This window comes from Notothenia coriiceps, unplaced genomic scaffold (genome assembly GCF_000735185.1).
Source record: "Notothenia coriiceps isolate Sejong01 unplaced genomic scaffold, NC01 NC01_scaffold00037244, whole genome shotgun sequence".
Taxonomy (NCBI): Eukaryota; Metazoa; Chordata; class Actinopteri; order Perciformes; family Nototheniidae; genus Notothenia; species Notothenia coriiceps.
This window is the reverse complement of record NW_011369945.1, coordinates 13164622-13188778: the sequence shown is the minus strand read 5'-3', so window position 1 is coordinate 13188778 and position 24157 is coordinate 13164622. Positions and strand designations below refer to the sequence as shown.

General features: G+C 40.9%; 2 protein-coding genes across 6 annotated transcripts in view; one reads left to right on the top strand and one right to left on the bottom strand.

Moving 5' to 3' along the window:
* usp54b (ubiquitin specific peptidase 54b) overlaps window positions 1-7123 on the top strand; it is a 96992-nt gene extending 89869 nt beyond the window's left edge. For 4 of the 5 annotated variants that reach the window (XM_010793602.1, XM_010793603.1, XM_010793605.1 and 1 more), the window contains 4 exons: window positions 832-1655; window positions 2690-2817; window positions 2908-3039; window positions 4982-7123. In XM_010793602.1, coding sequence (XP_010791904.1) covers window positions 832-1655; window positions 2690-2817; window positions 2908-3039; window positions 4982-5068 — 1171 coding nt within the window. In that variant the 3' untranslated portion in view covers window positions 5069-7123. Of the gene's footprint in view, window positions 1-831; window positions 1656-2689; window positions 2818-2907; window positions 3040-3231; window positions 3372-4981 lie in introns of all 5 variants that reach the window. The other variant, XR_800465.1, reaches the window with a different exon arrangement.
* Window positions 7124-9341: 2218 nt separating this feature from the next.
* Window positions 9342-15601, bottom strand: LOC104965317 (potassium voltage-gated channel subfamily KQT member 2-like). Its single transcript, XM_010794275.1, has 9 exons — window positions 15566-15601; window positions 14407-14532; window positions 14192-14302; window positions 12744-12839; window positions 12543-12637; window positions 11899-11958; window positions 10994-11023; window positions 9692-9856; window positions 9342-9534 (listed from the first exon to the last, which is right to left on the bottom strand). Exons 1-8 carry the CDS (start codon window positions 15599-15601, stop codon window positions 9832-9834), a joined length of 579 nt encoding a protein of 192 aa, XP_010792577.1. The 3' UTR covers window positions 9342-9534; window positions 9692-9831.
* Window positions 15602-24157: the final 8556 nt, after the last annotated feature.

Below are 24157 nucleotides of genomic sequence, written 5' to 3'. Positions count from 1 at the left end.
CTCAGCCTCTTTTATTACCTTCCTCCTCTCCTCTATTGATCAACACACGCCTCTGATTTATAGCTCGCTGCTGCAAAGCCTGCTGGGTAATTACTAAGGCTGAAAAGAGACGGGGGAGTTAATGTGGGGGATGGGGGCCAGCGTTCACGTCGACACAGACAGGTTTGCGCACGCTGTCTTTAAAAATACAAATTTAACGACTATCTGTTCACACACACACACACACACACACACACACACACACACACACACACACACACACACACACACACACACACACACACACACACACCCACACACACCGAGTCTCTGCAGAGAGGCTCCTCTAATGTTCAACATACATCATATCCTCCACATATCAATGCATGTAAATCATTAAAGTAATATAGCGTCCCCCCGAGACTGAATTACTCTAGATTGTCGAAGCCACATTTATTTTCAGTGTTGATATACAGCACCGGAGCAGCAGAAGCTAAATTGCTGTTTTGATAATCACATTAAAGTCTTGAGTTGTTTGAGGTGGATGTGTTCAGATCCGAGAGTTCAGTGTGGTGAATGTGCAGCAACCTGTCATTAACAGCATGGCAGTGAGAACCCATACACAGACGAAGCGATGCTTGCACAGGGCTGCATCATTGTGTGTTCCTAGCTGTTTGTTCCTTTTGAAAGCAAGCTTGTGTGTGTGTGTTTTCTGCTTGTTTATCCCGGTGTGCAGTTGTGACCTTCCCTCTATGCAGTAACTCACCTGACGTCAGAGCAGCTCTGTTTTTTGGGGTTTTCTTTTTTCGTGCTGCATGCTGACTGACACCCTCCCTCTCTTGTCTCCTCCAGTGGACAGCCTGGCCCGGTCCAAGTACTGCTGACGCCCAATCAGGAGGAGGAAGAGGACCAGGCAACGCCCAACCAGGACGCTGCTCTGGGCCCGGGCCCGCCCCCTCCACCCTATCGCCACGCTCCCCCTCGACCCGCGCTCACCCTCAGCATCCCTCACCCTTGCGCCCCTTCCAGCCGAGGGGAGGAAGAGGAAGAGGAGGAGGAGTGTGGATGCATGGGGAGGAGAGGGTTGGAAGGCGAGGATGGGAGGGTGGGGACGGGGGTGAGGCTGTGCGAGTTGCTGCAGGCAGGGGGGGTGAGTGTCAGACCCCTGGGGAAGCACTTAGCTATCTCTCTGCCCTCGCTTCCTCTGCGTCTCTGGGATACACACACCATACACACTGCACACTCCACACACCATGAACACACACACTCACGTCCTCCTCCTCCGTCCTATACTCCTGCACCATCTTCCCCTCTGGAAGACTCCGAGCAAAGGAAACCTCCCTGGCAGCCCCCCGAGCTTCAGTCCCCCACCGGTGCGGCTCATTGGCCGGGGCAAGAAGCCGCGGCTGACAGCGCCACACGTCATTGGTCCTCCTGGAGTCTGGACCGTCCCGACGCCGTGGTGACTCCGTACGACACCCCCCCGGACCGCTGTGTCCCCATCAGGCCGCAGACCACCAGCCAGCAACACAGCTACAGTTGCCAGTCCTCTCCAGGGCACTACAGCTCCCAGCATGCCCCAGGGCAACAGAGTGATCACCGCTGTGACCGCGAAGAGGCTGAGCTGTCTGAGCTTGACTCCCTTTACCAAGCCAGTCTGCAGGCTGGAAGGACAGGTACACACACACACACACACACACACACACACACACACACACACACACACCCCTACAAGTTTGTACAGAACAGAAACTTAAAAGTAATCTTTTAGTCATTATTGAAATGATCAGAACATTTCTCAATGTTCATCAAAACAAGTAACTGTATAAGCCAATGAATAAGCATTAGCTTTCATTATGTTTTACATTGTTAATAGAGAATATCTGGCTTTCAGGTTGTTTGGGAAAAGAACATGCAATGTATAGTCTCTACCCTGAGCCTTTTGAATTTCTGAATTCATTATTATCAATGAATCAGTACAAAAGGGAAAAGATGAATTGATACTGAAGATATTTGTCAGTGGTTCGTAATTCTCAAAACAGAAATTCAAATTAACATTCAGTATGTATATAGTGAAGTTAGATTCCTTACTTGAGCCAATCCTATAAATGTACTAAGAGCATTGTATTAAAAACCATGTTTAAAATGGTTTAGAAATGTAAAAAAAGCAACAACCCTATACTAATGTAATGTTCATACTGCTGTCATTTTAAGTAGTTTTTTTGTATGTAGTATTTTAACACTGAAATGTCCTACATTTTTATATAATAAGAAAATGGTAGCACCAGAGTATTTCTGCAGACAGGTTGTTGGCTGGCTGATTTGGGTCAATTAAAAAGTATTGCCTAGCACCCCTAACCGAGGAGGCCTTTTGGAACTTTAAATTAAATTTTAGCCAACAATCCAAAGCTTAAAGAAAAGATAAATTACTGAAAAATGTTTATAAATCAATGCAAAACACATATTTAATTACCTGAAATGGGGCAACCATAAAAACAATATTTTGTGTTTGAACAGTTGACTCAGTAAGTGTGATATATTGCATTAATAAAGGGCCAGACCATAATTATATGAAATGGCTAAATAATGTAAAGCTTAATTTAAGAACGTGGAGAGAAATAGCGTTGAGTTTATTTAAAAGCTGCCACTAAATGAACAGACATCATGAGTGTTCCTGTTTTGACCTCCTTCCCTGCCTGTGTGTTTTTAGGGTGCAGTCCATCAGAGAGGCTAATATCAAGGGTGGGGGGGCAGGGGCGCTCCAAGACCCCCAACGCAGACATGGAGAGGAGTGTGTATGGGGCAGACAGCACCAGCACCCCCACCTACCTCAACAAGGTAACGTCTTTTTAACCGATCCCCTCTAACGTTTGCAGGTCTTCAATTGGATCCATTTCCCAGCGTCTGACTGACATGTTCTCCTTGCAGCCAATGACGTTGCGGGATCTGCGTTTGGGGGCGGGGCCTGATGATGGGGAGAACCTGAGACGAATTGGACGGAGCCTGAGCGGCACCGTAGTGACCTCGCGCCGCGGCCGCCTGACTGCAACCCGCAGCTTTGTGAGTGTGACTTCCTGTGCTCTGCTGCCTCCCTGTGGCCGTGCTGTTAAACTGCATCAGCCTGAATGTGGTGTCGCCGTAGAGCTTTTGCACATCCCTGTGCTCTATCCTCTCTCCGTTTGTCTCATTTCTCCCTTTTGTGCTGCTTTCCAACCTGTCCTCCTCTCTCTGCTTCTCTTACCTCTTTCAAAGGTGAAGCAGGCTGATGTCAGTGCCTCTGCTTTCTTACTTCCTCTCTTCTGAATCCCTGTTGCTCTTCCACCACTATCATCTCCTCCATCCTCCTCATCACCAACACCTTCTCATCACCACCTCCCTCCTCTGCTTCACAGGTAAACACTGTGCTGGGCTCATGTATGACATTATTACATACCACTCAGCTGCTTAAGAGGACTGCATATATCTCCTTGGTTACGCTACTTTGAGTTCCAGATCATTTTTTGGTGCACATTTTGTTTTCTGGCAAACTCATCTGGCACAAAGTAGGCTAAGCCACTATTAGCACATAGCTCAATCCTGTGGACGTGCACTAATTTGTAAATACTGTGGAAAGGCAGGTTATATTCCACAAACTCCAACGTGCATCCTTTCTATAAAAACAGTTTTATCCATCTCTAAATTCATCATTCTTCCTTTAGGACCCACTCTGATCACAAAATGATCTCCAACTTTTGAAGCCAAAATGACACAGACATAAACTGCAGCCTTGTCTGGTTTTTTGCTTGCGTCATTAAAGGTCTCTCTGTTTTGGAGATGTTTTTATATCCTGAGGAAACGGCTCAGGTTTTCACACTTCCAAAGGGCAAAAATCACACCTAAATGTGGGAGCACATTGATCTGAAATACTTTTATGAGATGCTGTTATTCTCTGATATTTGTTTTCAGTAATGTCTCTTACCCTGTATCATTGTTAGTTTTCTTCAGCTCTTACATTCTTTTTTTCAGAATGGATACATTATACATTAAGCTGAAAGTTGAACCTGAAATGTGTCAGTAATATTATAATTACAAAACAGAGGACTAAAAACTTTGGTTAGACACTGGCACATTTTTTAAATCAGTTTCAGATGTGAGGTGAATTACAATGTAACAAGTTGCCCAGATATTATTATTATTTTATCTAAAGGGAGATGAATAAGCAGGTTTCTAGTATTCTATGTATTCGATATTATCTATTTCAAGGTAATTCCTAGAAAATATGATACTATACATGTACATGCTTTGTGTGTTTTTTTTACACAGCATAAGCACACATTAATTTGGCATATGACTAGTAAAAGGAATATACATGACTATAAATACAAGACATCTTAACCACATGACAACCAAAATATATATGTTTGTAGCTTTTCATTTCTTACTCATAACACTTACATGTGTGGAAGACTCAACTCACTTTACATTGAATTCTTGTCAAATTTCAAAGATCCAAAAGTAAAATGACGACTTCAAATTTTCGATCAGTTGATATACAAGACAGGGAGAACAAAATAATTCAACTAAAATGGTGCAGCAACAACGACATATTGTGTTTGAACGGTTTGTGTTCAATACATAATTCATGTTGTGAAAGCGAGTTGGACAACATGTTCTACTTAGTGTTAGATTGAACTAGAACATGAGGAACATCAGGGATCAAGTACAGTCATGTAAAAGCTGCACCAAATATCACATTTAAACAGATTTAACAGTACAGATTATGCTATTTGTTCAGAACATCTGTATGTGTTCAGGATAGCAAATTGAACAATCCATGCTTCTGTAAATCTTAATTCCTAGAACATTTGTGGCCGCTCAAACTGATTGATGGATTTCTAGGTGAATAAATACTTGATTTTTTCTGCTCCAAATCTACTTCACAGTTCCTTAAACTTCTCTCACTGTTTTAATTCCAGGTGCACCTTCATACTAATCTGACCTGTTGTCTCCTCTTTTATTTTAGGAGCTAACAGGGAGTACAGGGAGTTTCTGGCTGTGTCTGACGGGGGTCAAGGTGTCTTCTGACCGGAGTCCCACTCTGCTTCACTAACGTCTCACAGTGTGGGGGGGCAGCAGCCATGACGGACCTAGAATTGGCTCCGGAGGATCTACTCCTATTATGTTCCTCCTTCTCCTCCCTTAAACAACATGCACGCACACATGCACATCTGCACTGACGTAGAGCCTCCCTCAGCGCCTGCAGCACCCTGCTTACCTCCCCCTACTCCCCCCCTCCCCTTTCTTGACCTACTATTCTGTCTATGCAGTCACTCTGACCCCCAAACTACAGCCTCAACCTTCCCACCTACTTCCCGGGACTCTTGTTTCTCCCCCCAGAGAGGTTTCTCTGTGCGAGCGTAAATTCACCCCCTTCATCCTAAAGGAACCTCAGCTCAGGGGGGAGACCCCTACTAAGTAGCCACGTCTCTTCCTCTTTCTTCACGGGCATTTCCTGTTGGACGCACACATAGCCGAACTGGGTCTGTTTTTAGATGGACTGCCATACTTTTTTCCTTTTTCTTTTCGTTAGTTTACAGTAAACCCGCCCAGAGACTGAACTCACTAATAACAAAAAGTCATGTACAGACTTATGAAACCTGTATATTAATTAATAAGACCTTATGGAATGTTGATAATGATAATTAACGAATATTGATAAATTTAAAGTGGTACTTCCTCATGTCTGCTTTTCAAATAGGAGTGGAGTGCACTTCACAAGTGTCTAGCTGGAGATTCCGCCGCCCCCTAAACCTGCTCGCTGACCTAAATGACAGCTCTCCCGTTTCTACCGGGAGATTAAACAAGAAAAGCGCTTCTTTTTTTTCTCTTCTTTCCTTTCTTTCTTGCTGTCTTTGATTCACGCTTGTTCCTTTTCTTCCAAAACCGGAAACAGTAGCACCAGAAATTGGACACAGGGGAGGAAAGTCGAGAAGGAATGAGAGTATGTACATTAGGAGACCCTTCTCTTGAGTATTTATCAGTGAAAACATTGATTGACTTAAGTGCGCTTTACAAGGTTACATGGCAGAAGTGCACTTTCCGAAAGCTATTTGACTGAAAAGCAGCTCGATGGCAGTTATTTTACTTAAAGGCCTCAGGTGAATTTCAGTGGCACTTACAGATTCACACTATTGTTTTCCCCTCCCACTGAAACTTGTTTGAGACCTCAGATGTTAATAGGAAATGCTCATCTTCAGCCTCAGACAGTGACATGTCTAATATGAATATGCTTTATATGATATATATGTATTAGAGGTATATTTTCGGCCAGTGAGCTATCTTCTTCAGAGATGTCAACCATTCCTCAGTTGTATGAACAGTTATAACTTCATTCACCCCCTTTACTGAGGAGCGTTCTGACATGTGTAGAGTACATTTATTATATGCTTTATTCTATTTAATAATATATACAAATAACAAAGTCCTTATACAACAACTGGCCAATGTAAAGTTCTTTTAGAATTTACTGATGTTGATTGATCGTTGTAACTAAACCAAAGGTTGGCACTTAACTCAGAGAGCGTATTTAACATTGCTGTTTTTATTTTCATTTAGATTTTGTTGTTGTTTTTGTTAGTTTTTTTGGGTTTCTGGATTTGGGAGAATGTAGCCAATTGTAGCGCATGAGTCCGCTATGCAAATCAACCTTCCCTCACGATCCTGTATCGGAGACAGCCAGGAGGCAGACACACCCACCCACGGGCGCCCTCATGGACTCTGGCAGAGACACGGAGGGGTGGAGGAGATTTCATGTTCAATGCTGCTGGTGAACTTTGTTGTTCTGCATCTAACTGCTATGTTTCAACCTATGGAATGCAAAAAGAGAGCAACAAGGAGGTAGTGGGGAGCAAAAAAAAAAAATGGAGAAAGAGCGAATGAATGTAAACTAAAGGATGAAAGTGTGTGTTTGTGAATAGTGTGAGGGTGAGAGACACGAGAGGTTCTGAGAGTGAAGAGTTTACCACTGCAGGTACATTGTATGTGGGTGTGTGTAGATTGTGTGTGTCAGTTCTGGGGTGGTGTTGCTCGGGGAAAGAGGGAACCTGTATTTTTGCAATAAAGTTATTACCAATGCACTCCCACAGGGGGCGTAACCACCGTAAAATGTCTGTGTTATCCTTTGGTTGAGGGAGTGGTGGAACATTTAGTTTTTAAACTTTAGTTACTTTCAAGAGTCAGGATGAAATGCCAAATATAATCAATAAATCATTTATCATGTTTTAATATACGTTTTCTCGGTTAAATTCGCAAGCAAACCATAAGTGTAAAGAAGAACTAAAGAAAGGTCGTCCAGATGCAAAATTAAAGTCACAATGTTAATTTATAAATAATATTAATCCAATAAAGTATCAGGAGAAGAGAAACGTTAACGACCAAATACAAACCAAGAAACACATTATTAAATTCTCTAAACCTACGAATGATATAGCATTTTAAGACTTTTCCTATTTCAGAAAATGTTTTTTGTCCCATTATATACACTGAACAAAAATATAAATGCAACACTTTTGTTTTTGCTCCCATTTTTAATGAGATGAACTCAAAGATCTAAAACATTTTCTATATCCAAAAAATAACCATTTCTCTCAAATATTGTTCACAAATCTGAAAAAATCTGTGATAGTGAGCACTACTCCTTTGCTGAGATAATCCATCCGTCCTCACAGGTGTGGCATATCAAAAATGCTGATTAGACAGCATGATTATTGCACAGGTGTGCCTTAGGCTGGCCACAATAAAAGGCCACTCTGAAACGTGCATTTTTGCTTTATTTGGGGGGTCTTTGGGGGGTCCGAAAACCAGTCAGTATCTGTTGTNCGACGGCACTTTGAGCGTCTCTGCAGGATTCCGTCCCCTAATACAGTTGGCTGCTCGGACAAACACATGTTGGGACGGAAGACATCCAGTGGTTTGGCTTTTCCGGAAGCATCCTACAAGTGCTCAACTGAAAGAGGACCTACAAACACACACAAAGAGTATAATACAATTCTTGAGATTGGGGATATTTACTTCCCATTCTTTCACTTTTTCTGACATTTTCAAACACCAAACATGTCGTTAATGTGCTTTACGTGAATAACTACAGACATCTGAAAGCCTGTACATTAGTATATCACACTTTATCAGAAGAAATGCAGGAAATGACTTTTTTAAATGCAGTATTGTTTCGATTTATGGCGCCAACACAAAATATTCGCGCTCTGTGCAAACCTCTTTGACTCCTAATATGTCAACAACATGAAACAAGAATATGAACCTGGCTTTATCCAATGTTCACACAAGAGTTCTACATCCTGACACATCCTTCATCTCCACTGTCTCAACTGAAAGAGGACCAGAAACACATTAAAAATATAATAAAATGTGGAGACTTTGGGATATTTATCTCCCATTCTTTTACTTTTCGGGCATTTTACAGACCAGACATGTCGTTGATGTCACTGTTTACCAAACTACCACTTTTTCTGAAAAATGCATAAAATGATGATATACATGTAATTACTGGGGTTCCATTTCTTCTGATTACCTAATTTGGGTGTGCACATTTGCCACGCGCAAACCTACCTCTTTTGGATTTGGAAAGGTTGGCATGTATGATGTAGTTGTACTAATAGACACTTTAAGGATGCAGTCGTTGATTTGTTGCAATTGTTTTAAGTACGATTTTTAAAAAAACAAAATAAGTATTCCAATTTGTATAGAAGTTTACATGAATGATGGATGCTACTTGTCTACCAAGCTAGCTAGTTAACATTATCATTAGCTAGTAATTCAGCTAGTCCTTTCTCACAGCTCCTCCCTCCTGTCCAGATTGCTCACTTACTAGCTCCAAAAAAACAAGATGGCCATGATTAAAATGCCACACTCAAAATGTTAGTCCATTGACAAATTACTTGAGTCTCAGTGACAATTTAAACTACTTTTTGAATGATGTATACATTCAACTTTTCATTCAAGCTCACTAGCTAGCACTAGCATTGGCCAGTAATGTAGCTAGTCACTCTTCCTCAGCTCCTTCCTCCTGTACTGTGCAGATAGGCCTACAGTATATCGGTCACTAGAACTACTTCAAAAAATGTCAAGCTTATTTTAAAGCTGCTTAATGTTTAAGATGTTTGATTGAGTTTAAATTCTGTTTCAGAGAATTTCTATCTTAACATGCACACAAATTTAGAGAAAATAAACGATATATTTTACTATGCACTGTTGTTCAACTTTAACCCTAACCTGTTTCAACCCTATCTCTTGATAAAAAGGTAGTGGTAGTGATAGTGTTCTTCTAAACGGATTATTCTGGACTGTGGAGTTCGCTCACCCACTGAGTTTTGGCGTGAGGCGCTGCCCCGGACTTTGAAGGCGTGCTTTGGCCCTCGGTTCTTCTCATTGAAACTCAAGCTCTTTGCAACTTTGCTTGGACTGGCCTCAGTCCCCTCCTCCGGAGACTGAGCTTTCCCCTTGGCGACGGGAGCCTTGGAAGGACTTGGGAACACCTTGTCCTTCAGGCTGGGCTTCCGACTACAGAGAGTAAACAATGACAAGGAAATGTAACAATTTTTTTGATGCATCATTTAATTAAATACACTAACTAAATGTATTTATCCTACTGCTTTCTTGTGCACGTGTAATCTTTATAATTTGACAAATTCTGCGCTGATGTGATGATAAATCTTACCTCTGTGGAAACGTAAAATTGGGCAATGTCCTACAGCAGAAGGAGTCCATATACGAACATAGTGGAGCATTCAGTGGGTCAGGCAAGCAGCAGGAAGCTACAAGCAAGCATGCATGGGAAGCAAAGTGACACTGCACGTCTCAAAAAGGCCGAGCTGCGGTCTCACTGTGTGCAAAAAAAGTGAACATAAATCATGCAAAATAATTCACCATCATACTGTGAGCTCCGCCTGATACTCGGGAACTGGTCAAAGGAAACGCATTAAGTATTCAGCAATATGCACCTTGCCTGCTGAACAGAAGTTTGCTGATTAGGCAAAAAAAAGGGAGCAAGCAAATAAACTGCATAGAGACATTACTAAACAGAAACCAGAGTGTGACAGGGCGGTAAACAGGGATGTATATCTGCATTATCTTTCCAGAGAAAAAAGGTATGTCGCATACTATTTTTCACTAAGCTATATTTTTAAGTCCTTTCCCTCCATGTGTTTGAGTAGGTAAAGGAAACAGAGGTAGGAATGGAAGAACACATACAGACTTGCAATGCAGACTTAGTATCTGTGCAGCAACTATACCTAATAGTTCTCGGACAGCACCCGCAAAGTCTGTCTTTGTGTGCATTTTCACTACTGCAGTGGTGGGTAGTAGAGGAGACACAAAAAGATAAAGTAGCAGTGGATACAGTCACAAAAACAGCAGTGTGTGTGCTATACTGTGATGCCAGTAACATTTTATTGTGACTGATTTATAATACAGATTTGTTGTATATAACTAGCAGTTAGTTGAATTTATTTTTCCTTTTGTTACTTTTCCACATGTGTAATGAATTGAAATGCCTGCTAGTATCTTCCTAGGGCATACAATAAGCAAATAGCTTATAAAGGACCAAGTCATGATAAAGTGTTACTACATCTGTAAAGATAACACTTGTTTCTTTAGTCAAAAACAATGTGATATAAATCAAGCTCCTAAAGTGTTCAAAATCACTTTTTTTGTTCCCAAGCTGATGCTGAAAGCCAGAGAATCAAAGAACAGCTTAGTGGTGAGAAAGTGGGCATGAGGCCAAATTCAGCTGATCTTTGGTGCACCATGTGAGCAAATGCAGCATGACCGTTCTTGAAGGAGTTACTTAACATACAGACACATCCATGTCGGACACGCAGGACTTACAGCACACACTCACACACAGATATACTGTACACACACACTCCCTCAAGAAGAGTGCCTCAGCAGCAGCTAAGAGCAGATTTGAAGAGAAGCCAAAGGGAGGTGAAGAGAAATAAAATGCTAACAGATCACAGACCTGGGAGAGGTTTCAGCTTGAGAGTCCTTCCTATGAGGAGAGGAGAAACTAACTGTTACACTGTATGTCATAATTAACATCGAGCCATGTTGTTAAGGTTGTGGTAGATTAGCCCTGGAACATGTTCAGAGAAATATTAAGACAAGTTGCTAGATGTAAAAAAGTGTGCTTCTTCAAATTCAATTTACATACAGTATAAGACCAGATAAAAAAGATAAGAAATGACATGAGCCATTTAAGCCATTTTAGGCGGCTAAAAAAAGCTTTGAAAACAACATTAAAATATTGTCACTTTATATGGTACATTTCAGACAATGAGCAACACAGACTTTAATTCATAGTTTAGCTGTCTCTATCAAATTAATATAAGCATTTCATTAGAATAAAAAAGAGGACATACATAGCTTTCGGGTCTCAAAAGTAAAGCCAAAGCCAAAATGTCTCAAACCTGCATTATCTCTAATGTCCAGCAGGGGCAGCCCTATTGGTCAGAAGCATAGACTGTATATGATCAGAAGTCAAATTGTATAGAAGTCTATGAAAAAATCCCCTTACTTCTCGCTTGATTTATTACCACTCTATACATGTTCCAAGTGAGTTTATGATCTCAATCCCTAGTTTGAAGTCTTCTTCAATGCAAGAAATGTATGTGGCCCTCAACGCTACACTATGTTTACCAGTTGAATTATCAAAGGTTGTCGTTTCGCTTGATTGCCAGTTAAGAAGTGAATTTTTTTTTTTAGTATCCCTTTTCTTTTTTAAATATGCATTTTTCCAATCCAAAGATTATTTCTTCACTGGCAATAACCATTACCCATCGTCACTATGTTCCCCATTATACAGTGTAAGCATCCCAGCATCCTTTTCATTATCATCTTCGGCTTTGTCAATGCTCATGTTTTTACCTGAATGACTTTCCCTTCAGATTCCTCAGCAGGTCCAGCTGATTCAGAGGTGGAATGAGTCTGGGAAAAGACAAAGAGCATTTCTGTCAAGGAACTTTCAACTCAATGTCGAAAAGTTGAAGCTCGCCGCTGGGCACTTTTAGTTTGGCAGTTCTCTATTCTGCTGGTCATCGCCTTTTTACCTACAACTGGAATGAAACCAAAAAACAGAAGCCATTTTCAATTAGAAAAGACAAGCAGCTTCTTCTAGACACATATTAGTCAGAAATGTGTGCCGTGAAAGTCTGGCATGGCAGCTCAACTGCTGATTCATACAGTTGGGCAGTGAAATAGGTGGTTCATTTTACAAAGTAGCCACTTGCAGTGTTTGTCTTTGGAACTATGTTTCAAAAGAGGTGTCACTGCCAAGACACCAGCATCAGCCACTGTACAATTACCCTTATTTAAGCAGAAAGTGAAAGTCACACCGGTGAGCGATGCTTCAGCGATGCTAGTATCTGATTCAACAAATGAGTATAGAATACAATAAGAAAAAGAATCAGATTTCCACTTAGCTTAGTTTTCAGAGGGATGGCAGAATGTGATATGGGAAAACAGTATTTATTGAAAATGTAAAGCATTATTCAGACATATCCATCACTTACCTGTACATTGGGATCGCTACAGTCTGTTCGTAAAAATCCCAAGTGTACATCAGATCTGTCCGGGAAAGGTTGGTAGCATAAAACCTCCAAGCACCCTGGAAAGAGACAGGAAACGACTTTTAATCTTTTCGTCAGAAGCACAAACAGGAATCAAATCTGCTGTAAATCCCATAAATGGTGTTGTTATCATTCAGTTTTTACCTGGATGAGGCCTGCTGCAGGGGTACGTCTCTTCTCAAAATGTTTCTGCCTGTGTTGCTCTTGTACCTTCAGGGCAAAGCCAGAACCCAGGATGCCCTAAAATGATAAAGGTATCTTTATTGACCTCTATTGGCCAGGAGTTGGAATCGCAACTCCTTCAACATCTTGTAGAACCTTCCACAGCAGAGTAGGGAGCACATACAACTAGAAGATGGCATATATATATAATATGACAGATGTCTACAAAGCCTTAAGGTAATATGATTGTTTGATACATTTTTTTCCTTCCCACATGGCAAAAGTAAAGGCTGTTTCCTGTTAACAGAATGCTGATACAGCAATCATATTTGTGTTGGACCAGGTTTAACTAAAAGCGTACTGCTGAGTCTGACATTTTTAAATCTCAGGTGAAATGCCAAACATTTAGCAGCAAGTGACAAACCCATCAGTGACTGGAATTATGTCATTAGGTGAGAGCTTTCTAAATGTGAAGGGACACATGAGCAGTGTTTTTGATGAAGCTTTTAGCTGGCTTCTATAGTCTAATTACCAGAGAGGAAAATACTCTATAATATTCTAGACTGGCTCTTAGACTGCTTATTTTTCTGGGTGGGACCATAAAAGACTGAAAAGTTTTAGGTAGCTCGGGATCACTACATTATATTAAATATTCACATCCTTTCAATATATCACAGCAGACATGTAATTACAAGAGAAATACACATATAATGAATGATGGGAACAATGGCTGCATACTGTTTATGTTCAGGGCCCTAGTATTGTGTATGCTGGTTCAATCAGACCATGGATTGATTACTGAAAATAGAATGTCTCATGAAGTGACACATAACAACTACAAATAGAAACAAAAACACCTCAAAATCACACAAAACAACATACAAAATACACAAAACAACAGCAAAAAGAGGCAAAATTACAGTTTTACATTATAAAGAAGTATGTCGTTTAGCCACTTGGTGGCAGCGTGGCAAGCTGAGAATACCACTTCCTTTTTAGATGTTTTTGTGCTAACCAACAATTGGCCATTTTCACACAATCAGTGGATGTAGAGGATCATCATTTGCATTTGGGGTTGTTTTTTGTATGACCTGATGATCTAGTTTATGCTCTCTGTTGATAGTCTCTATGACGCCATGTGTCACATTATTTATTGAATCAATTAGATGTTCTTGTCAAGTATACACAATCTGGTCTTTCATGGTTAACATAATGAAATATGCTATGTTCTTGTGTTCTAAAAGAACACTAAGTAGTTAGCATGAGGGGTGAAAAACAGAACAAGGAATGCAAACTCAAGAATACATGAAAGACTTAGACACATTCTTATGGAGGTACAGAGCAGTTACACCACATTGCTGATCACTTAACAACATAGAGACTTAATAAACACAAAAGAAACCACGACACTGGGTTCAAAGTGTACTCACAGCAGGAAGTGCAAAGAAGGCCACCCCGATCATGCTGAACGCGGCTGCCAGCATGCGACCATTCCAGGTCTTTGGAACCTTATCACCATAACCAATGGTGGTGAGAGTTATCTGGTGAGAAGATAAGTTAAAGTCACTCTGATTCGTGGAACAGGTTGCATAGAAGAAAGAAAGGAAAACTGACAGACTGACAGACCCTTTCCCCCCTGTCTTACCAGTCCCCACCAAAGGGCATCAGCATAGGTCTCAAACTCAGTATTTGAATCTTTTTCCACGGAGTAGACCAGGAATGAAGCCAGGATGAGGCACAGGAAGCCGATGTACCACGCTGTGATGAGCTCCTGCAGGGAAGACCAATACAGTGAGCGGCAGGGAATCTAAAGTAATAGTGTCATCGAAGAAGCCTGGCAAAGTGGTGATGTAACCTCTGTAAACTGGTAAAAATGGCCTTTGTAATAATATTACATTACATAGAAACATAATTATGTGAGTCCATTGTCCTCTGCGGTAGACCAAGCACTTCATAATAACCGTCTTTATTCCCCTCGATGCTTCCTCTCTCCGTCTCTCACAAACACACACAGTTTTCCACTATCTTGTTAGTGCAAGCTGATAATTCAAAGCTCATTAAAATAAAACTGAGATAAATATATTTCCATACCATGACAGGATTACTGTCACTGAATTAACACGGTGGAAAATAAAGCACTATTAGTTTGAACCCCCATGGTTTAAATCACATGTGAAGACCACTTTCACCCAGGACACCACTGTATTGATTGACTGTAAAATAAAACAGTTGACTTATTTTAGGCCTACGTCACTTTTATTACATTCTTAAATTACATACACAACTTAACTTAAATATGTAACTTAGGAAATGTAACAAATATAGTTATTTTAACCCAAAGCATGACATTTTACTAAACCTAAATAATGTTTAAAACTGCAACTGTGACCTGGAGGAAATAGGTTTGACTTAAAACGTAATTATTAATGTTTTTGTTTTAGCCAAAGTCATCCTTTTGCCCTGGCTTAAAGAGCAACTTGCAGGTTAGAGACACCAGTGAATAAATGTGTAGGAAAATGATGAATACACTAGATTTTCCTAAAAATATGAGAGGGGTCTGCCTGCAGACCTCCACTCTCAGGACAGTTCCGGTGCAGACCTCCACTCTCAGGACACCTCCACTGTCAGTACAGGAAGTGACGATTCTGACGTGTGCTAGCTAATAGTGATGCTAATGATAGGTAATTCCTAATAGTAGTATGTGTGTCGTTTGTACAGTGCTACTTATATGTTATGTAAAGCCTGCATACTTGTGTGTTTTATTTCTGTATCGTAGCGACAGAGAGAGAGGGGGGTAAGCTTACGAGACTGAGGAGGGACGGCCATGTGCCGTTCGGCATTCTGATCACACCTCAACTTAATCCATTGCGCCACAACCGACATGACCGAGGTCGGCAGGGAAAACAAACAAACAAAGGGGGACCGCACAACAAACCACCGCACCACCGCAGTGAGGCCGAGGGCGACGTTGGCAGGATCGAGGTGGAGACGTTAGTCGACCCGTGGGGAGGGGCTGATGTGTGTGACGGAAAAGGTAGTTCGGTAATGTTGCCGTTGTTTGCCTTTAGTGGTTGTGAATTGAGCTGTGTGGTTCATAGTCGGCATAAGCCAGGAGGGATTTGTGCCTGTCTTTGTGTCATTCACCGAACGTAATCCATTTGGCGTTATGCCGGACTATGAACGCGTAATCAAGAAATACCTTAGTCTTAGTTTGGGACGGCGTATGATAGTTCGTGTCAAAATTATTCGGACTATACTACGTATGGACTGTGTTTTGTGTGTTGTGCTGGTTTCTCTAGGGTGTATAGTTGTTCTTGTCGACGAGACAAGAGTGTGACCAGAGGTGTGGGTTTCGGGGTAAAGGAGGCTACCGGGCACATAAAAAGATTAGGAAACCGCGAGGATTCCTTTAGTAGTACTGTTGTGATGCTCGTAGTATTATATTAGTATTCTTGTAGCTTTATGTGTGTTTGTTATTGTATTGTCTGTACAATAGTCTGCATTCTGTTCCGGTCGGTGTGGAACAGGGGATCACTGCAGTGTGGCGCCCTCCAGTGCACGCCTCCGAAAAAAATTACGCCTTCACTTTACAGGAAATGATTTTATGCGGTACTGCAGTGCATCACCATATAAGACATATAAAAGTACCTCGGACGGGGACGTCTGGTAGGTTGAGAGTCCTTGTTAAGGCCCACGTCCGACGTGAGAGTCCTGTTTGTGTTTGTGGTTTAGTATCGTCCTTCACTGCTAAGAACTGCTTGTTGTACAAAAAAAGAGGGCGGGTTTTGTGCCTCAATGTTTAGTGTTACCTCTGAATAGGCCCTTTGTGCTGGTGTGTTGGCTATCTTGTACCAGGCCAGGAACCAGTTCGGGACTGGGTTGGTCGGGACCAAAGAGCATCTTATGTCGTATTGTTGTGTGTTTACCTCCTTCATTGCCCTCACTGTCCTCTCTGGACGGGCGGGTGCTCACCGATAACGCTGGTGAAAAAAGTGAAAGGGGGATCAAAAGGGCCAAAACCAATTAAATAAAAACCCGTAAGGTGTGGGCTAAAGATAGATGGCCCCTGTAAACGGGCCAGAGCCACAGGGGGTGCCAGACACGAGGGTCGGGACGGGGGTGAAGTAGGGATCATAATTGCCTAAAACTGTTAAAACAACACGAAAAAAGAGGAGAGAGTGTTAGCTTAACGTTTGCGCCTGGCGTGGACAGCCTCCCGGAGGCGGCGGGCAGATCCGGCCACGAGAACCGCAGCCAAGAGGCGTTGACGCCCAGCTGAGACTACCGGCCCTCCCACCACGACGCAACCCCACCCAGCTGAAGGGGGAAGACACACAGAGCGAAGGAAAGGGCCGGCGGCTAACTTCCGCACTTGGTTTCTTGCGTGGCAGGTCCCCAGGGGTGAGGGCGGGTCGCCCTACCTCCAAGGGTGAGGGCGGCGCATATCTATTTACTTAGTGCAACATATAGTCATGTCATACATACTTGACCAGACGGGAATGTCGCGCATAGGGATACGCATCGGATCTGTCAATTCGATTGTAAATTTTCAGGAGGTTATTCTACGTTCCAAAAGAAAGGAACTGAAAATGACAAGAAGAAAATGAAACANCTTGAAAAACAAATGTTTAGATCCAGTATATTCACTGTACTGTGTTCGTCGTCCATAACATACGCCTGCCCATACCATAACCCCACCACCACCATGGGCCACTCGGCCCATGGTGGTGGTGGGGTTATGGTATGGGCAGGCGTATGTTATGGACGACGAACACAGTACAGTGAATATACTGGATCTAAACATTTGTTTTTCAAGTCTGTGTTTTCAGATTTGACGGAGATATATAATTAAGGAATCTGTGGATAAAAAAAGCTGGATCAAATTAAACCAATTTCAAAACAATACCATACATGCCAACCTTTCCAAATCCAAAAGAGGTAGGTTTGCGCGCGGCAAATGTGCACACCCAAATTAGGTAATCAGAAGAAATGGAACCCCAGTAATTAAATGTATAAACCATGTATTTAACATATATTGCATCATTTTATGCATTTTTCAGAAAAAGAGGGAATTAGGCCTACTGTACGGCTATGAAGTTAGTTTTATGTTGGATACTGGACCGACATTCTTCTTGCACAGTTTAACAGATTGTCGGAGCATGGTTTTATTTAGGGACCATCAATGTGTTGGAGTGACACAAAACCAATGTTATTTTAAATACCTCTGTGCTCACTTATTGGAGTTGCAAGAACTACATGTGTCATAACTACACATGCATTTTGTCAATTACATTTTTTTCAATAACATGCCTTTTCCAATTGTGGAAAATAGGTATGGTTTGACATTAACTAAAGATGCATAGAATAACAAGTGGATAAAAGTTTCTATTGTAAATCTGGTGGTTATATAACGGTTACAAAGGTACTACTTTGTTGAGCTCCAAGTGAATATATTTGAGTGTTGGCCAGTCTGCAGTTTGTGCCTCTACCACTAGATGTAAGCAGTGATACACTGGCCTCCCAAATGCATTCACACAGACTCCCACTCAGTATACACACACTAACACAAATATATAACCACTCTTTTCACTTCTTCAGAAAACCTCTTGTCAAAGTTTTTACTTCGCACTCAAAGTAACAATTAAAAGTTTGACAGAGATTTTGAAAAAGAAAATGTCTGGATTCCCTGCAGAACAGAGCAAAGAAAAGGTGATGAATCAATAGCCATTACCTTTCACACACACACCTCTCTCCGGTACTGGGAGAGTACATGTAATGGTTATTTGATGTCAGTGTGTGTTTATAGTCCTGCCATCCTTTCGGAACCAGTGACCTGAATTCAGAGAAACTGTAGAATGTTGTTTTTAAGTACAGTCGTTTTTATTTGTCCTCTCTAGTCTCACTACTTCAAAAACTTCAATACATTTGCTAAATGTCACCTTTTCTTTTGTCTTTGCTAAGAACAAACGTCTGTTCTGATATCATACCTCCAGGCAGTACATTTTTAAAATAAAAAACCCTTCAAGTTTTCTTTTGAGTTGATTTTACCATGGAGAGTAAATCTGACATTATGGGGGAGCCTTTAATTAGAGACACAATCGTTAGTTGATTGATTTTCTATTCAATGATATAAGAAGTTGCTAAGTGATGAGCATCTCTCTTAAAAATGTCATTAGTGGTTTCCAAGCATCGAAACGACCTTAGCCTAAATGAAAAAAATATGAACTTGCCAACACACACAAGAGCAAACATAGATGTAGTTATACAGAAACACAAATGGTGAAAACCAAGACTAAATGAAAAGGTTGAAAGCAATGTACCAAATATTTGTTGATGTTGTAAAGGCAAATTATATGACGTCGAGACAAATAGGACTTAAGGTGTCAGTATAGGCGGTGTGTATAAGTGATTATGGCTGGCCAAATAGCTTTGGAAACCTCTTTCCCCAACACCTTTCCAATGTAGCATTTGCTAAAGTACAGCTGATAGAAATCTGAATAATTTTGCAGGTAATTGGTCCTGAACCAAGTTTTGGACACATTAAGAGTTCTGACATTATATTGCCTCTAGATGACTAGTTAGGATCATCAAAGCTATTGTGGTTCAACCTGTTGGGAACATGAATGTACCAAATTTCCCATCCATAGTAATCCTTTATCCTATACTGTAGTTGCAAAGAAATGTCACTTTGGACTAGAGTTCAATGTCCTTTCAGACCGACATTTGTATTCTGAGAGCTTGGAAAGGAGAAAAGCTCCTCTATTGTGGACAAAGAGTTTTCTTGACTTTAGACATTGATATCTTCACATAGACTGAATGGATTTTTACAATATTAACTGCTTTTAAAATCCATGTTCTTTTGATATTTAAACAAAAGAAGTAGTTGGGACCTGTGATGAGGGTTATTAGTGCAAGTGGTATTGAAGGAAAAGGTAAAGCCAACCAGCCTGAAAGCTTATGTTGAAAGGAAGTGGGTCAACATGAGAAATACAGATGGTGCATTCAACAAAGGTTATTAGATGATTCTCTTTCAGAACACAATAAGCTTTTAGAGCTAGTGAAGGACTGCGGTCCCTGATGTGTACAATGCCTTACTGAGGGATGAATGGAAACAAATTGGAGTTGTTAAGAAGATCAATAAGAACCCTGAATGTAAAGGAAAGACAGCTGGAAGTCTCTGGATTTGTCTTCTTGATCCACAAAATCTAAGTTCAGTAAAAAACAGAATGCTTCAAAATGTTTTTAGCACACAATAATTGTCGTACTATGATACAACTGATGTGGACTGTTACATTTAAAAGCTTGCATAGCATTGGGGGTAGTTGTAGAGCAAACAATTCAGAAATAATTCATTAAATTAAAAACCTCCGACACAATTTATCCGAACACTAAAACCAGAACAGACAAGGTAAAGGTAATCATAAACATCTAAACGTATGAATACAAAACGACTTTGCAAGATTCTTTATTTCTGAAATATTTTATTCCCATCCTAACTGAACGCAGAGCTCCAAGAGCTCAAACAGGAAGTTGTGGTGACAATAAAAGAATGAGCCCATAGTGCTCTGACTGAAAGGTTGACTATTACTCTCATATAGAAGTGACAAAGTGTTTAAATAAGATCTATCCGAGCCTGATAAACATGATTTCATGATCAAACGGTTAAACAGAGTATGAAGACCAACTCTAGCAGTGTAATTATTATTATAACAATTATTATTATTATTATTGTATTGTTACCTTGGTTGGTGATTGGCTAATGGTTACACAAGCCAAAAAATCGTTATGACATCATAAAGTGGCCAAAATCTGATCAGCTCATTTTCAGACAGGTTTTTATATAAATGGATCAGGACAAAAAGTGAGAGAATATTTTTTCCTGAAATTTTATGAGCCTCTTTCCACAGAGGGGACACATGTTGATGTAGAAGAGACATGAAGAAGAGGGGACACATGTTGATCTATAAAATACATGAAAAAGTGGATTTTGCATAATAGGTGACCTTTAACTCAACCTTCTAGTATCGACTCAGCTTGATTGGAAAGACCAAAGTGCTACCAAAAAAAGTACCAGGTACTTTCCACAACTAGAGCCGTGCCGTACAAATTATATAATATTTGACATAGGGGACGTGTAATTTCAACAGACAATACACAAAAGGGAGGTAATAGGGCTTTTGTTAGAGACTATTTTCAAATATGAAAACACATTTGGTGCATTGGGTCTAGGGTTAGAGTTGGGTATTTTAAGCAATAAGATGTGGGATTGAGTCACAATAAACTAAAGTGTGTCCCTGGTAATGAAGGATCATGAAAACAGAGTGGAATAGTCATTGTTTTTGGACAAATATAAAGGAATACCATAGGCTTAGGCTATATCTGACAATATTGCTAGACTATTCTTCAGGTTGGTCAGTTAAAACAATTACAGTATCACCTGACTTGTGTTTTCATAGTGAGCCCTAATTATTTGTGAAACATGCTTAAGCCCCTATGTAATAATTGTATGCACGTTTTAGTTGAATCCAAAAGAGACTATAGCAGTACTAAAGCACACATTAGACACACGCTAGCTAACGTAAGCCAACCAAGTTTAAATTAACCATAACAATTGACTGCAGCTGTCAGTAAATGTAGAACTAAAATGTTGAAAAGCTGTCAGGAGCGTTGGTTTCTGACGGTCAGATGAATTTCTGAATAAAAATGTTCTTTCTGATTTCCTTACTGGTCGTCAGTTCATCAAAATGTGAAGGAATGACATGCAGCTCTGAGGTCTCCCTCTCTCATACATTTGAAGAAGGAAAACGATTTATATGAAATATCCCACGTCTCTCTCTGCCTCCCATTGAATTCATAAATCACATACAATAAATTGACTATTCAATGCATGTTGAAAAGCTGCTAAATTATTGAGAACATTCTTAAACTCAAGATAAATTTGCCAAAAGTTAAATGATGAGGGGTGTTGGTCTCACAGATGTTTCTACGCCATGATTCTCACAGTGCTGGAATGGTCTGGAAATGTTTATAATTCATAGTTTATAGTGAAGCATGCCGTCTAAAGACACAGACACAACCATTTTTAATGAGAGTGTACTTTACGTCAAAAACAATTAAGTTTCCTTTTATTTCCATATGAGTCTCGGCAGTTCTCCGCAGTGGCGAAATGTTCCAGTGTGCTTTTTCCATACCATGCTGTCAGAACTCCAGTCTCTAATCCAAACTCACACAGCAGAGTGAGAGGGAATATTTGTCTTGGCTTCTTATGTGTCAGGGAGAAAATTAGCTGTGTTAGAATAAATGCGTGTGTCAAAGTCCTGCAGGAACGTACAGGAGGAGGAAGAGACAGCTGAGGTGTGTTTGAAGGGAGGTTGGAAACACGTCATGTGCTGTCAAAACCCACTGGCAGTTAGGAGGCATGTAGCCAGAGTCAAGGGTCAACCATTTCCTCAAACCAATACTTCCCCGTGCGGAACAGAGACCCTCCCTCTATAACGACCCCGGGCTAACATGGGGGAAAAGCATTATGTACGGGACCTGAATGTAACAATTCCGTACCCCTATAGTGTCAGTTTTGTAAATGTTTTGTATGTGTACGTGTTATTTTGATAGGTGTAAAGAAGGAAGTCAGGTGTATTATAAAAACGCCACTGTCCGTGTCCCCTAAAACTTAACGTTGACTTATTGTTAGTCAGTGGCGAGCAGTCAGGGCCCTCTAGCCCTCTGTGAGGGCCTAAGATATTCTAAAAAATAATATTTGAAAACATAAAAAGAAAAAAACATTTTTTTTTAAATATTATTTTTTATATTATTTTTTTAGTTACATTTTTCAGTAGTTTTACCAAAATAACTTCATTTAATTGTATTCAAAAATAAAATTTCCAAAGAAATAAATCCTTCGAATCAGCCTGTTCAGTTTCTGTTGGAATGTGAAGGGTTAAATGCCGTCTCTGCGAGTTACTAGGCTTGTTTGAGACAAGCGAGACCTGCGCAATTTCGATCAACGTCTTGCTAGTGCGTTGCATGATGGTTAGTAATTTTGTCCGACTTGCTCTGGACGTAGATATATATAAACACTATACTAAAATAAACACACAATTATGAAAAATGTTAATGGAGGGGGCGACGTAAAACCATAACTGACACAAAACAACAACAAACTTTTACCGAGCCAATTGGAGAGTTTCATCAGCAGCACGGCGTAAAAACCACCAATGAAGCGCTCAGCTCGAAGATACAGCGAGTCGTTTCCCATCAAGCTTTCGTTTTCCGCAGCCCGTGGAGAGGGAACTGCGCCGCCTCGCCGCGCCTCGCTCCTCAAGGCTGCGGGGCGTCTTTGTCCCGCGAGATTTCAAGTCTCATGTAGGCGAGCCTCCAGAGCAAGTCGGACAAAATGATAACCATTTCATGCAAACGCACTGCAAGACGTTGATCGAAATTGCGGCAGGATCTGCGCAGGTCTCGTTGTCTCAAACAAGCCTACTGTGAAGGACGGGAGAGCTTGTTGGTCCCTTCTCTACATTCATAGAGCCGCTATAGTTAACTCAATGGAGAGTAATGTCAAATGACAGTACAATTGGACCAACTCATATCTCCCCTCTAAATGGGTGGGCATTATTTCGTGGACTTATGACAGTGCCGCCCGCTGGTGAAGTGTATGCATGTGTGCAGTGAGCGTCCTAAAACCGGAAGTAAGCTGCTGGTTCCTCGACACAAAAGCGCGGGGATTTCTCCATAGACTTTGGGCGAAAATAGCTTGAAATAAGGTCTGGTGGGGACGAACCTGTTTAGATAAATTGCACGTTTTGTTGCCGGATAATATCCCACATGTCTACCCTATTTTTTATTATTTTGGGAATCATAAATCTAATCGATAGATTTTTATGATCAATAGATTTATGGATTTGCATAGTTCGTCATGATGCTCACTTCATGATAGTGATGACTTGTGCGAAATTATTAACCGAGTCATTTCAAGATTGAGTTGCAATGATAAACTGGAGTTGGCAAAGGATCAGCTGAATGACCCGCATCAAGTGCTTCATCCAATAAGGATCAGGACGGATGCTTTTTTGTTTAATGTGATTTGATCATCAAAAGTAGGCTATTTTCAGTGGGCCGCTCGTGCGACTTTATTCATTTATTTAATTGTTACTTGGCTGTGGGTGCCCTGTCATGAAAGGTGTTTTTAAATAAATTGGTGGTTATTTGTGTGGTAGAGGCCAGGGTCGCTGTCATTGATGCGTTTTCCCCCCGGGCCGCTGTTTTGATATTCCGCTGATATACGCTGTGACGTAACAACTCTTCTTTTTTTTCGAGGCCCCAGTCAAGAGGGCCTAGGGTATAAAGTCACGGCTCGCCACTGTTGTTAGTTACCTAACGCATATTTTTAAAAG

Excerpts from the sequence above, each read along its gene's own strand:
- LOC104965317 (XM_010794275.1), bottom strand. The coding sequence starts at position 15,601 with ATGCCGAACGGCACATGGCCGTCCCTCCTCAGTCTC. Across the intron at positions 12,840-14,191 it reads CCTTCTTTGCACTTCCTGCT|GGCATCCTGGGTTCTGGCTT; the intron begins GTGAGTACACTT and ends TTATCATTTTAG. Across the intron at positions 11,024-11,898 it reads CTGAAGGGAAAGTCATTCAG|GAAGGACTCTCAAGCTGAAA; the intron begins GTAAAAACATGA and ends CTCTCCTCATAG.